Source organism: Pseudorca crassidens, chromosome 5 (genome assembly GCF_039906515.1).
Source record: "Pseudorca crassidens isolate mPseCra1 chromosome 5, mPseCra1.hap1, whole genome shotgun sequence".
Taxonomy (NCBI): Eukaryota; Metazoa; Chordata; class Mammalia; order Artiodactyla; family Delphinidae; genus Pseudorca; species Pseudorca crassidens.
The window spans coordinates 32,298,261-32,312,116 of record NC_090300.1 but is presented as its reverse complement, the minus strand read 5'-3'; the positions used below and the strand labels follow the sequence as shown (position 1 = coordinate 32,312,116).

Sequence of the window (13,856 nt, the reverse complement as noted above, 5' to 3'; positions counted from 1 at the left end):
TGGACTACAACAGATACACCTCTCAAGTGTAGTGTAGGTCGATTTAGAGAATGTGAACTGTTGGTTTAGTTAATGGAAGTATAACAATGACCATCATGCTAAACTGATAGATATATAAGTTGATCCTGCAGTGACTGCAATTAAGACCCTCAATCCTAACATCTCTTTCCCTTTCGACACCGCTGGGAGGATCTGACAGTCATTAACAACCCAGGTAAACAGAAGCTTAGGGATGCCATCCCCAACACACTCCACTTTTGGACCAAAAGAAGATAAAAGGTCACTTCCAGGGCGAGGTCTCAGGGGACGAGGGAACTGCATCTCACTGTCCTGGTGCAATGTTCCACTGGTGGGACTTGAAATTTAATCGGTTTTCTGGCTGAGGATTTCTACATCTGATGTCAACACGAGGAAAGCCAAGAATTCGACACAGGAAGCCAAGTCCTAGAGCGGCACGATTGCTCCGCCCCCCTGAGGCCTATAAAAGTATTTCTCTAGAGTAAACCTCCCACCACTGCCAGGGCTATTTGGCAACACAGAGGCCTCCACGTCTAGGGGCGGAGCCTAGGAAAGGGCGGGGCTTAGCGTGAGGATGCTTTGCGACTCAGGTTCTGCCGGCGTCACTCACAACATCCTTAGCCCACTCCTGCGCAAACCAGTCCATGTGAGGACCTGAAGATTCACACACGCAAAGCCGAGCCCAGCAGCTCCCCTAGAAGCCAGGACCGAGAGGGGCCCCCTGAGCTCCGGAGTTTCGAACCGCGTTGCCTAGTCTTGCACCACAGAGACCTGGCCCGCCTCAGCTGTCAACCAGGAGTCACTGCCTGCAGGACCGACTCCACCTCGCTCTTTGCCTGGCCCAGGGAGCGCCGCCCGCGCCGCCATTGAGATGATGGGCAGCCGGCCCCGCAGCCCCAGTGCCTCCCCTGCGGACCGGTGGGGACCGCATCCTGGAGGACCGGGCCCTGCCAAGCGCCGCGAATGGAGGATACCGTGGGGCCCGAGTCCAAGTACAAGGCGGCGCCCAGCCTGGACAACCTGACCTGGCCCCCGACCATGGACACGCTCATCTTCGTGGTGGTCCTGCCCGCCGGCTGTGCCCTGCACGTGCCCCTGGACGACGTCGACGTAGTACTGGAGCCCGAGCCAGCATCCGTGAGGCAAGTGTCTCTCGGAGATCGCATCCTCATGCTGGTCCCTAACGCCCTGGTGGGCTCGGGCATCCAACACCCCTTGGGACAGGGCCTGGAACAGGGTGCTTAACTGAGTGCTCCCGGGGAGTACCTTGCCCCAGAGCAGTGATTCTTGTGCGCAGCTGTCCCAGAGATCTCCCGCCAAGAAGAGGCCAAAGAGGAGGATGCGGACACGGATGCTGAGTTCCTGCCACCTGGGATGGATGCCACAGCCGGCTCCGTTGCTGGGCTCCGCCCTTCCACTGGAAGTGTGCCTGGCTTCAACCTGTTGGGCCTAGTCTCAGAGCCGTCCCCTTGGCCCCCCAACCCCAGTCCAGAGAGACGCTCTCACCACGACGACAACCTGGACTTGCACCTTCTAGAGCCCTTCCCTGACTCACCACTCCAACCTCTACCTCCCTCTCCAAGTCCAGGTCCTCACCAGCGTCCCCAGCGCCCTCATGGTCCTCCACGCAAGATCCGGAAATGCCTGTTCCCTTAATCAACTGCCTCCCACAATTCCTGGCCAACTCAACGGGGACCAGGAGTCTTCTGATATTGGCTGTGTGTACCTTGCACACACCGTAAGAATCATATGAACAGATGCTTTATGGATGCAGGCTGCACTGCAGAATTCTGATCAGTGACTGACTAAAACACCTGAAAGGAAGCTCACCCAGGCAAAGAAAAGCCGCTTGAAATACAGTCCGCTTTCCGACAGCCAGACTGCTCCTTAGATTTTCTCTAGGGCGGTCACTCTTAAGCAGCTCTACCCCCCTCCACCTCCCAGTTTGCTTCAAACTTAAGCGACAGCACTTTTCTCTAAAAAGCCATCCTTTCCCAGGCACCCTACCACTGCCCCTTCCACTCCTTTTCTGTTCGATAGAGTAATTGCTAAATTTCTTTTGTCTACATGGTTTTGTCCCTAGTGTCCGTGATAGTTTGACTACTCTCTGCCCATTGTGAACTTGTTTGGATGTTTTTCCCTCCTGAGATGAGTCATGCTCTGAATAATGGACTGTATTTTGGAAAAATAATAATTATATTTGAAATTTTATGCCTCCTTTTTGCTAAGGCTGGGGCAAGTCAATGGAAACCTTTTACAGGCTTCCTTGTTCTTTGAAAAAACTAGATCATCTACACATTGTGTTAGGACTAAACCACAAGGGAAATTTAGATCTTTTAACTCTTGATCAACAACCAGGGAAAAATACAAGGGGGCTCCAGTGTACTCCAGGGGCATGACTGTCCAGGTATGTTGTTGTCCTCTGCAGGTAAAAGCAAAATCGTATTGACTGTCCTGGTCTAGAGGCACATGAAAAAAAGGCAGAGCAAAGATTCATTAGAGTGAAGCAAGTGGCTTCATGTGGAATTGATGACAGGATGGTATTTGGGTTAATTTCTGTCAGGTAGTGAGGTATACATATTTTTTCAACGGCCTTAAGGTCTCCAACAAATCAAAATCCTTGTCTGTTTGGCTTCATTTCTTGCTGGATGAGAGCGTTACAAAGGGAGTGCATGGGAAGACCTTTGTAGAAGGCATTCAACTATATGTTTGAGCTCTTCTTTTGGCATCAAGGGATATTGTGGGAAGTTTGGGTAATGGTTTTGTAGAATGTATCTGAACTTTAATAAGTTCTGCTCCCATTATCTTTACTACGTCAGTGAAATTTCTAACTTATAAAGGTCAGATGTTGTGTCAAGACATTTATCTGGAGTATCTATCAAATATAATGCGGAATGTAAAGGTATATTCACACCAGATACAATTGATTATGAATAGAGAGCTCCTCTGAAAACTCAAGAAATAGTCCCTCTGGTGTGCTTCTAATGTAACAATTCTATGTGTAAAGTTAAGTTCTACCGTGTTAGACTGGCAAGTGTGTTGTCACGGAGCAGGAAGGAGTGTTTCCAGTCAGAGGGCTCAAGGGTTACATATAAAGGCTGGGAAACAGGGAAAATCTGTGCGTTATTTGAAATACTGATCATGTGTGTGGGACGTTTACACCAAGGAAGAGGCTGAGCAAAGGAGGCAGTGTTTATTACAGAAAGAGTAGCAGTTGTATTGATGGACTTACACTACTAAGTTTCAAATCTTACTCAAAAGATACAGTAATCAAGACAGTGTGCTATTGGCACATGAATAGTCATACAGCAGGTCAATGGAATAGAATTATGAGTCAGAAACAAATCTTTACCTTGATGGTCAATTTAGTTCTGACAAAAGTGCCAAGACAATTAAATGTAAAAGGCATAGTCTTTTTTAACAATTGAATCATCACATTCAAAAAAACCCTTAAACTATTAGTTGACACCATACCCACACACGAAACCACGAATTGGATCAAAGATGTAGATGTAAAAACTAAAACTATTAATTTCTTCAAAAAAAAGGGGGGGAATCTTTATGACCTTGGTTGGGCAGAAGGTTCTTAGATACAACACCAAATTTACAATCCATTTTTTTTGGGGGGGTACGTGGGCCTCTCACTGTTGTGGCCTCTCCCATTGCGGAGCACAGGCTCCAGACGCATAGGCTCAGTGGCCATGGCTCACGGACACAGCCGTTTCACGGCATGTGGGATCCTCCCCGACCGGGGCACGAACGCGTGTCCCCTGCATCGGCAGGCGGACTCTCAACCACTGTGCCACCAGGGAAGCCCCTACAATCCATTTTTTAAACTTGGTATTTTGAGAGTAAACAAAATTTTAAACACATGCACATCAAAAGTCATTAAAAAATAAAAAATTTTTAAATACACCTAAAACTAATATAATGTTATATGTCAATTATATTTCAATGAAACAATGGAGGAAAGTCCATACAATGGGAGAAAATATGTGCAATCACATATCAGATAAAGGACTTGTATCCAGAATATATAAAGAACTTTTACAGCTCAAAAATAAGGCAAATGAGAGAATTTTTAAATGGAGAAAAGATTTGAATAGATATTTAACCATAAAAGATACACAACATAGGCTCAGCTAATACACTCATGAGAAGATATTCAATGGCATTAGTCATTAGAGAAATGCAAGTTAAAGCCATGATGACATAGCAAAACACACTCATGAGAATGTTTATAATCAAAAAAAGACAGACAATACCAAGTGCTAGTGAGAATGAGGAAAGAGTGAAACCCACATGCATTGCTTATGAGAACGTCGAACTGTACAGCCATTTTGGAAAACCATACCATGGGTTTACTTTTAAGTGGAACATAAACTTGCCATTTGACCCAAGAATTCCATTCCTTGGAATCTGTGCAAGAGACCTGAAAACATATGTCCCCACAAAACATGTATAGGAGTGTTCATAGCAGCATTGCTTATAATAGCCCCCAAATAGAAATAATCCAAATGTCCAAATACTGATGAATGTATGGAAATGCAAATGTGGTATTTCCATACAAGAGATACTACTCCTCAAGTAAAATGAAAGAACAACATATACAACATGCTACAGCATGGATAAACCATGAATAACAGCTACTACAACAGGAATAAACTACCAAAACAGTATATTAGCTGAAACAAGCCAGATGCAAACGACTACACATTGAATGATTCATTTCTATGAAATATCCAGTAAAAAGGCAAATTTATAGACAGAGGCAATCAGCGATTACCTTGGTCTGGGGTTTTGAGAAATGATTTAATGCAGATAGGCATAAGGGAACTTTCTGAGGTAATGAAGATGTTCTAAAACTGGCTGTGGTGATGATTACCCAACTCCATAACTTTACTAATAACATTAAATTGAAAAAAGAAAAAATAACGTCACCTGTAAGGAACAAATGGATATGATGTGTCTCCAGAGAAAGACACAGGATTACTTATTAGTATTCAAGGCAAAAATATTTATATAATTTTACGCTTATCATGAGGAAACATCAGAGAATCTCAAATTGAGGAATACTAAGAAATCACTACCTATAATTTTCAAAAATATTAATGGCTTGAAAAACAACAGAAGGCTAAGGAACTATTCCAGAAAAAAAGTTAACTAAGGAGACATGACACCTGAAAGAAATGCATGATCCTGACATGCATCTTATAGGCAAAAAAAAAAAAAAAAAAGAAAAAAGAGAAAAAGGGGGGTGGTTAATTGGATGAAAGTAGACCAAAGGTACAAACTTCTACTTATAGGATAAATAAATACAAGGGATGTAATGTATAGCACACTAACTATAATTAGCACTGCTGTATGTTATACATTAAGGTTAAGAGAATAAATCTAAAGAGTTCTCATCACAAGAAAACATTCTTTTTCTATTTCTTTAATTTTGTATACCTATACGAGATGAGGGACCTTAACTAAACTTATTGTGGTAATCATTTCATGATGTGTATAAGTCAAATCATTATCCTGTACACCTTAAACAAACAGTGCTGTGTGTCAATAATATCTCAAAGCTGGAAGGAAAAATAATAGCAAATTTAAAATTTTTAAATAGATAGAGATATTTAATAAAGGATATTGTTAATATAATTGACAAAATTGGAAAATGGACTATGGATTAAAGCATGGCAGCAATATTAAATGTTTTAAAATTTGATAACTGTTCTAAAATATATATGAGAGAATATTCGTGTTAGGAAATATACACTGAGTAATTCTGGAGAAAGGGTCTGAATATATACAACTTACTCTCTAATGATTCAAGGAACAAATATTTATGTATGTGTATTTTTATCTGTCTATATAAACATACATATCCTGTGGTCTTTCTGAGAGACAGGAATAAAGAATAATAAAGCAAATGTGGCAAAGTGTTAAAAGTTAATACAGGAAGGCTTCCCTGGTGGTGCAGTGGTTGAGAGTGCGCCTGCTGATGCAGGGGACACGGGTTCGTGCCCCGGTCTGGGAGGATCCCACATGCCGCGGAGTGGCTGGGCCCGTGAGCCATGGCCACTAAGCCTGCGCGTCCAGAGCCTGTGCTCTGCAATGGGAGAGGCCACAGCAGTGACAGGCCCGCGTACCGCAAAAAAAAAAAAAAAAAAAAAAGTTAATAGAGGATAAATGAGAATTCTTTATATTGTTTTTGCACTGTTTCTATAAGTTTGGAAATATTTCAAAAGAACGCATTAAATATTCAATAAAACAGGAGGAGATTGATAATTCTTTGACATGACATTTATTTCTGAACAATATACTTAATAGGCAAACAGTAGCAGGAGTCCCACCAAAGTCTAGAACAAGAAAAGATGCCACTTTTCCAATAATATTTGACATTGTACTGGCGATACTAGCCAACACAATCAGACAAGAGAAAGAAATTAGATGTTTAAAATCTTAAAGGGAAGAAAAATAAGACCATTTGCAAACCATATAATCGTAAAACTAAAAAAAATAACTGAAAAAAATAAGAGAATTCCATAAGAAAGCTGAATTCACAATTAAGATACAGAAATCACTGTCTGTCACTTATAACACAGAAGCTAAAGTCCTTGGTTAAAAAAAACAAAAAAAGCCAAACTGCATTTGGCTTCAGCCTCAGCCTTTAAAAGCCCAAATAACTACTTCAATGACAGTTTTGTCATTCTTAAAATAGTAAATGATTAATAATCGTGGGACAACACAGGCCATCATCGTATCAAATCATTGGGATAGCATCACTAATTCAATGCAATTCGCCACTCAGTAACATGTTCAGGAAGTAAAGAAAGCACAACATAATATACCAGAATTACCAGTATTACTGTGAGGTAAGCAGAGAGTGAGTGGGCCAGTACCTCATTCTGCTTCAGGCAAAGACAAAGGTGTTGCTGTACAAGAGATGTTTGAAGCTGCCTTTTCTTATACAACATTTTCATGTAAAAGCCTGTTTTGCATGTTGGAAAAGGTCTCTCCAATTAAAGACAGAGGGATAATGTACTTTGTGGATGACAATACCAAACAGCAATAAGATCCAACATATTGCAGAAAAAGACCCACAATACTTTGCCATTCGGGAAGAAAACAAGTCCCCTGTGTTATGTTTGTAAGTCCATAGAAAAGGATCTTGTCACATCAATACAGGATTGGGAGTTTGTGGGGAGTTGAAGGGAGCTCCAGCTTTAACTATGCTGTTTAGATATTCTAAAATATGTATTCAGGTATTTTTCCTAAAGTGAATAAACATAAATAGGAATTTTTTAAAAGCTAGTTATGCCCACTAAAAAAAAAAAAAAAAACGCTAGTTATGCATTCTCCGGGGATAGCAGAATAGCCCTCAACAGATGGACGATTGGCAGCCATCTTGTAACCTACCCAGAACCGGGATTTATTTGCTAATTCCGCCCCTACAGTGGGTTCAAGCAGTTCATATTGATTCGATAGTCAGGTTGGAATGACACCAAGAAAGGCCAATGAGTGGGCCTGATAATCCATCCTGACAGTCTTTGGACATCTTAGAGTAAACAAAAATAAAGCAGAAGGAAAGATATCTGATCTGGTGCTTGGCAAGCCATTCCTCAATTTTATAGATGTTATGCCCTGAAAACACCTGGACCAGTACTTTCTAGCATATCAGACCCCTTTTTAGGATGATGATGATATTGTTTACCATTCACTGGATGTTGGCTACATGCCAGGCACTGTTCAAGATGATGAGAACAGGGCTGACAATGTCAAGTGGGAGAGACAGTAAATAGTTACTATTTACTAAGCACTTACTGTGTTCCAAGAACATTTTACATACATTATCTCACAACCCCCCTGCAGAGTAGATGGCATTCTCCCTGTTTCACATGTAAGGAGACTGAGGTTGGCGAAGGTGAAATGACTTGCCCGTGCCTGACCATGGGCATTCCCTGGTGGTCCAGTGGTTAGAACTCCAAGCGTTCACTGCAGTGGGGACGGGTTCAATCCCTGGTCGGGGAACTAAGATCCCAGCAGGCATCGCCGCACGGCCAATTAAAAGAAAGAAAGAAAGGGGCTGACCAGAGGAGGAAATCAGGTGCGACTATGCCAGGACCCCGGTAACTACCTTTGTCTCAGGACAGGACAACATTCCCTTGGGAGGGGAGCTCACAGTGAGGATTCACAGGGCCCAGGACAATGATGAGCCCAGATGTGAGACTACTGAGGTCAGGAGAGCCGTGGACAAGAGGTGGCAGCAGGCTGGGACAGGAGCCGCCACATTCAGGGCCCCATCCCTGGCCAGGCCAACAGCCCCGAGCCCCACCCTGTGTCCTGGCCAAGTTTGGGTTCCTCCTTCTGGACCCTAAAACACAGCATGTTCACACTCACTCTCCTGAATGGAGCCCCCAATGAACATTCCCCGACCATGGGATATTCAAGCTTCGCCGACAGAATTCTCCAGGACAAAAGTAGTTGTTTCCTGCAAGCTCCCCAACATCTCCCCACCCCGCCCTCTGTCCAAACAACAGGCGCACAGCAACGGCTCCCATCACCTGGGAACATAGAGGAAGGAGCCAGTGGCATCCACATTCACCCCACGAGAACCCAGGCTCCTGGCAGGGCCCCCTATGCCAGTGTACAGCCCCTGTAAGTTCCCCCAGCCAGCATCCTGACCTAAGCAGGGGAATTTCTTGGCCCGTGGCTGAAACACCGGAAGTGCAGCCAGGAGAGTGGATGCAGGCCAGGAGTGTAGGGGAAACCCCTCAAGGCAGGCCCAGGAAGTTTGAGTTCCCTTCATGACTGTCACTAACAGGCTGGGACGTGACCTCAACCATAAACCGTCCTATTCCTGAACCCCTCAAATGCTGAATGAAAACAAATGCAGTGATCTTAAACTTCCTCACAAAACAGAATCTTTGTGGAGGTGCTTAAGGAGAATTCCTACGCCCATGACTCCAGGCATTCTGAGCAGTGGTTCTGCGATGCAGCAAAGAATCTGCATTTCACACCAATTGGCCAGAGAAGGCCAGTGTCTGCCAATTCACAAACCAGTAGCTTGAACACCCATCGAGAGAAGCCTGATTTAAATGGAATTCAGTACAAAGGAATGCTATGTGGCCCTCAAAATGAGAACATATAAGCTATTTTGTAAAAAGGGCCAAAGTGAGCAATCACGTGGTTAAAGGACAGGGAGGGAGATGTTTCACCTTCCTCTGAAACCATATGAAAGTATTACCTATTCCAGACTCATTATTGGATGTTTTCTCCTATTAACACTGGTTAGGCAGTCGAGCCACACCTTCTCTTGGCAACCACCTTCAGGGATCTGACAGTCATTGACATCACAGGCAAGGAGAGGCTTAAGGATGTCATCCAAAAATTCACCTCACGTGGATAGACCTAGAGTCTGTCATACAGAGTGAAGTAAGTCAGAAAGAAAAAGACAAATACCGTATGCTAACATATATATGGAATTTAAGGGAAAAAATGTCATGAAGAACCTAGGGGTAAGACAGGAATAAAGACACAGACCTACTGGAGAACGGGCTTGAGGATATGGGGAGGGGGAAGGGTGAGCTGTGACAGGGCGATAGAGTGGCATGGACATATATACACTAACAAACGTAAGGTAGATAGCTAGTGGGAAGCAGCCGCATGGCACAGGGATATCGGCTCCGTGCTTTGTGACCGCCTGGAGGGGTGGGATAGGGAGGTGGGAGGGAGGGAGACTCAAGAGGGAAGAGATATGGGAACATATGTATATGTATAACTGATAAACTTTGTTATAAAGCAGAAACTAACACACCATTGTAAAGCAATTACACCCCAATAAAGATGTTAAAAAAAAAATCACCTCACTATTGGACCAAAAGAAGTTAAAGGGTCACTTCCAGGGCGAGGTCTCAGGGGACGAGGGAACTACATCTCACTGTCCTGGTGCAGCGCTCCACTGGTGGGACTTGAATAAGTTTTCCGGTTAAGGTTTTCCGTATCTGAGGTCAACGCAAGGAAAGCCAGGAACTCGACCCAGGAAGCCTAGTCCTAGAGCGGCACGATTGCTCCGCCTCCTTGAGGCCTATGGAAGTATTTCTCTAGAGTAAACTATCCACCACAGCCGGGGCTACTGGGCAACACAGAGGCCTCCACTTCTAGGGGCGGAGCCTAGGAGGGGGCGGAGCTTAGCGTGAGGATGCTTTGCGACTCAGGTTCCGCCGGCGTCGCTCCCAACATCCTCGGCCCACTCCTGCGCAAACCAGTCCACGTGAGGGCCTGAAGATTCACACAAGCAAAGCCGAGCCCAGCAGCTCCCCTAGAAGCCAGGACTGAGGGATCCCGAGAGGCGCCGCCAGAGCTCCGAAGGCTCCTCTTTCTCCTGCGCGCCACCGCCCTGCTTCGGCCTCCCCTGTCAAACCGATCTGTCACTGCCTGCAGGACCTAGCCCTTCCTCGCCTTCTGCCAGGCCCCAGGCCCGCGGCCACATTGAGAAGATGGGCAGCCGGCCCCGTAGCCCCAGCGCCTCCCCTGCGGACCGGTGGGGACCGCATCCCGGAGGACCGGGCCCTGCCAAGCGCCGGCGAACGGAGGAGCCCGCGGGCCCCGAGTCCAAGTCCAGGGCGGCGCCCAGCCTGGACAACCTGACCTGGTCCCCGACCGTGGACACGCTCATCTTCGTGGTGGTCCTGCCCGCCGGCTGTGCCCTGCACGTGCCCCTGGACGACGTCGACCTGCTGCTGGAGTCCGAGCCAACGTCCGTGCTGCAAGTGTCTCTCGGTGATCATATCCTCATGCTGGTCCCTGCGGCCCTCCTGGGCCCGGGTGTGGAAAGCCCGTGGGGACAGGGCCTGGGACGGGGCGCTTTCCTGAGCCGTCCCGGGGAGTACATGGCCCCGGAGCCGGGATTCTTGTGCGCAGCTGTCCCAGAGATCGCCTGCCAAGAAGAGGTCAACGAGGAGGACGCGGATGCTGACGCCGACTTCCTGCCGGCTGGGACAGATGCTGCTGCAGTCTCAGTCGCTGGGCTCCGCCCCTCGGCTGGATGTATGTCTGGCTTCCACCTGTTGGGCCAAGCCTCAGAGCCGTCCCCTCGGACCCCCAACACTAGTCCAGAGAGACGGTCTCCTCACCACGACGACAACCTGGACTTGCACCTTCTAGAGCCCTTCCCTGACTCACCACTCCAACCTCTACCTCCCTCTCCAAGTCCAGGTCCTCACCAGCGTCCGCAGCGCCCTCATGGTCCTCCACGCAAGATCCGGAAATGTCTGTTCCCTTAATCAACTGCCTCCCACAATTCCTGGCCAACTCAACGGGGACCAGGAGAGAGTCTTCTGATATTGGATGTGTGTACCTTGCACACACCGTAAGAATCATATGAACAGATACTTTATGGATGCAGGCTGCACTGCAGAATTCTGATCAGTGACTGACTAAAACACCTGAAAGGAAGCTCACCCGGGCAAAGAAAAGCCGCTTGAAATACAGTCTGCTTTCCGACAGCCAGACTGCTCCCTAGATTTTCTCTAGGGAGGGCACCCTTAAGCAGCTCTACCCCCCTCCCATTCGCTTCAAACCTAAGCGCCAGCACTTCTCTCTAAAAAGCCATCCTTTTCCGGGCACCCTACCGCTGCCAATACCCCTGTTCCCCCCAACCCCCTTAATAGAGTAATTGCTAAATTTGTTTTGTTTACAGGGGTTTGGACCTAGTGTCCAGACTAGTTTACAACAAACCCTCAGTTTGACTGTTTCTGGATGGCAGCTCTAGCCCCTTTGGGGGAATCTAGCCAGTAGTTGTATGTGGACAAATCTTTGTTGGATACAGAACACAGGATGGGGAAAAATGATCAGGTGCCCTCCTCTTTGTGAATGAGCAGGTTGGCAAATGGTTTAACTTTATTGCTGGGTTTGGGGTGGTATTTTCCCAAAAGAGCCAACTGTTTTCCATTCTTCTTATATTCTTTTAATATATTTCTCTTGTCCTGGAAAAGTTTGTAATTCTAAAAATTCTGTGTTTTATACTTCTAAGATCCCAAATAGGTTTTGTACATTACTACTAGCATATAGAAATAATTTGCTCTTATATTGGTCTGATATCCAGCAAAATTACATAATTTCTGTAACCACTTCTCTGTAGATTCTCTTGCTTGACTGATAAAGATCTCTCCAAATAATGAGAGTATGTGTCTTTTTTTCACAAGCCTCTTACATCTTATTTTTCCTTAATCTTTTTAAAAAATCAATGTATTTATTTATTTATTTTTATTCATTTATTTTTGGCTGCGTTGGGTCTTCGTTGCCGTGTGCAGGCTTTCTCTAGTTGCGACGAGCTGGAGCTGCTCTTCGTTGCGGTGCGCGGGCTTCTCCTTGCGGTGGCTTCTCTTGTTGTGGAGCATGGGCTCTTGGTGCATGGGTTTCAGTAGTTGTGGCACGCAGGCTTCAGCAGTTGTGGTGCACGGGATTAGCTGCTCTGTGGCATGTGGGATCTTCCTGGACCAGGGCTCGAACCCGTGACCCCTGCATTGGCAGACGGATTCTTAACCATTGCGCCACCAGGGAAGTCCCTCCTTAATCTTTTTTATTGGATATTACTTCAACCCTCCAGGTTGACTGGTATAGTCAATAGGGTCATCCCTTTCTTTTTCTTTTGTTTTTTTGAAGTATAGTTGATTTACAATATTAGTTTTTGGTGCACAACAAAATAATTCAATATTTTTATAGATTGTATTCCAGTTAACGTTCTTACAAAAAATGGGTATATTTTCCTCTGCTGTACAATATGTCCTTGTTCCTTACTTACTGTATACACAGTAGTTTTAATCTCTCAGTCCTCTACCCTATCTTGTTCCTCTCTCCCCTCTGTCCGGTGACAACCACTACTTTGTTCTCTTATGTGAGTCTGTTTCTGTTTTATTCTATGCATTTATTTGTTTTATTTTTTAGCTTCCACATATGAGTGATAGCATAGAGTATATGTCTTTCTCTGTCTGACTAATTTCATTAGGCAGAATACACTCTAGGTCCCATCCACGTTGTTGCAAATGGCAGAACTCCATTCTCATCAGACTGGCATCCATTGGCACACACTTTGCAGTGGGTATTCAATAAAACCAAATGAGGTTTTCTTCTCCTGATTTTCTTTTGCCCTGAAAGTTTGTTTTTAATCCAGAAAGAGTGTTCTCTTTGGTGTCAGGTGGTGGAGGCTCTGGCGTCTGCATTCAGAGAAGTCACGTTGGGGCCTAAGTTATGAGATGCACAAGTACCTCATTTATCCACCATTGCCAGCTCTTATGGGGTAGTTTAAATGTAGAGCTTCTACTCTTCCAGGAAAGATGCCTGCTTCTTACATGTCATCTCACTCAACTCCTCATAGCTTCACTAAGGAGGATTTGGCTTGAAAAAAATTGTGCATTTGAGAGGCTCCTTCGATAAGAAGGGGAGAAGATTTCTCAGTTTCAATGGGCAGCATATTTTGATTTGGTATAAGGAGGCTTCCAAACAAAACTCTGAATCAAAAGCTGCTTCATTAAAACATTTTCTGGCCAAAGCTAATGACCAATTTGAAAAACAACTAGACTTTTATTTCTCTATTAAGTCCTCCAGTTGCCTTTCGCAAATCTCCCCCTGCCTCTTCTCCTGCCATTCTCTCTCCTTCTGAATTCCAGACTCCTCCTTTAATTACCCTTGTCCAGGTTCCCTTTCTTTCTCCAACAAACCTCCCAAGAACCCAAAATGCTAGCTGCCTCTGAAGATCCACCCCCATGCACCAGGTATTCAGACAACTTCAGAGTTTAAACCTTGGACCTGAGCTGAATTAAGAGCTATTTGTAAAAATGTCTCTA

The 13,856-nt window shown here is 45.3% G+C and overlaps 2 protein-coding genes across 2 annotated transcripts; both read left to right on the top strand.

Annotated features, from left to right (window-relative positions):
- The first annotated feature begins 482 nt into the window (after positions 1 to 482).
- LOC137224393 (proline-rich protein 23B-like) lies at positions 483 to 1,279 on the top strand. Its single transcript, XM_067737208.1, is given in 2 exon segments — positions 483 to 974; positions 977 to 1,279. Coding segments are annotated over 2 exon segments (372 nt in total). The 5' UTR covers positions 483 to 889; the 3' UTR covers positions 1,264 to 1,279.
- Positions 1,280 to 10,508: 9,229 nt separating this feature from the next.
- LOC137225601 (proline-rich protein 23C-like) lies at positions 10,509 to 11,294 on the top strand. Its single transcript, XM_067739793.1, has one exon. The coding sequence runs from the start codon at positions 10,509 to 10,511 to the stop codon at positions 11,292 to 11,294; it is 786 nt and encodes a 261-aa protein (XP_067595894.1).
- Positions 11,295 to 13,856: the final 2,562 nt, after the last annotated feature.

Excerpts from the sequence above, each read along its gene's own strand:
- LOC137225601 (XM_067739793.1), top strand. The coding sequence starts at position 10,509 with ATGGGCAGCCGGCCCCGTAGCCCCAGCGCCTCCCCTGCGGACCGGTGG.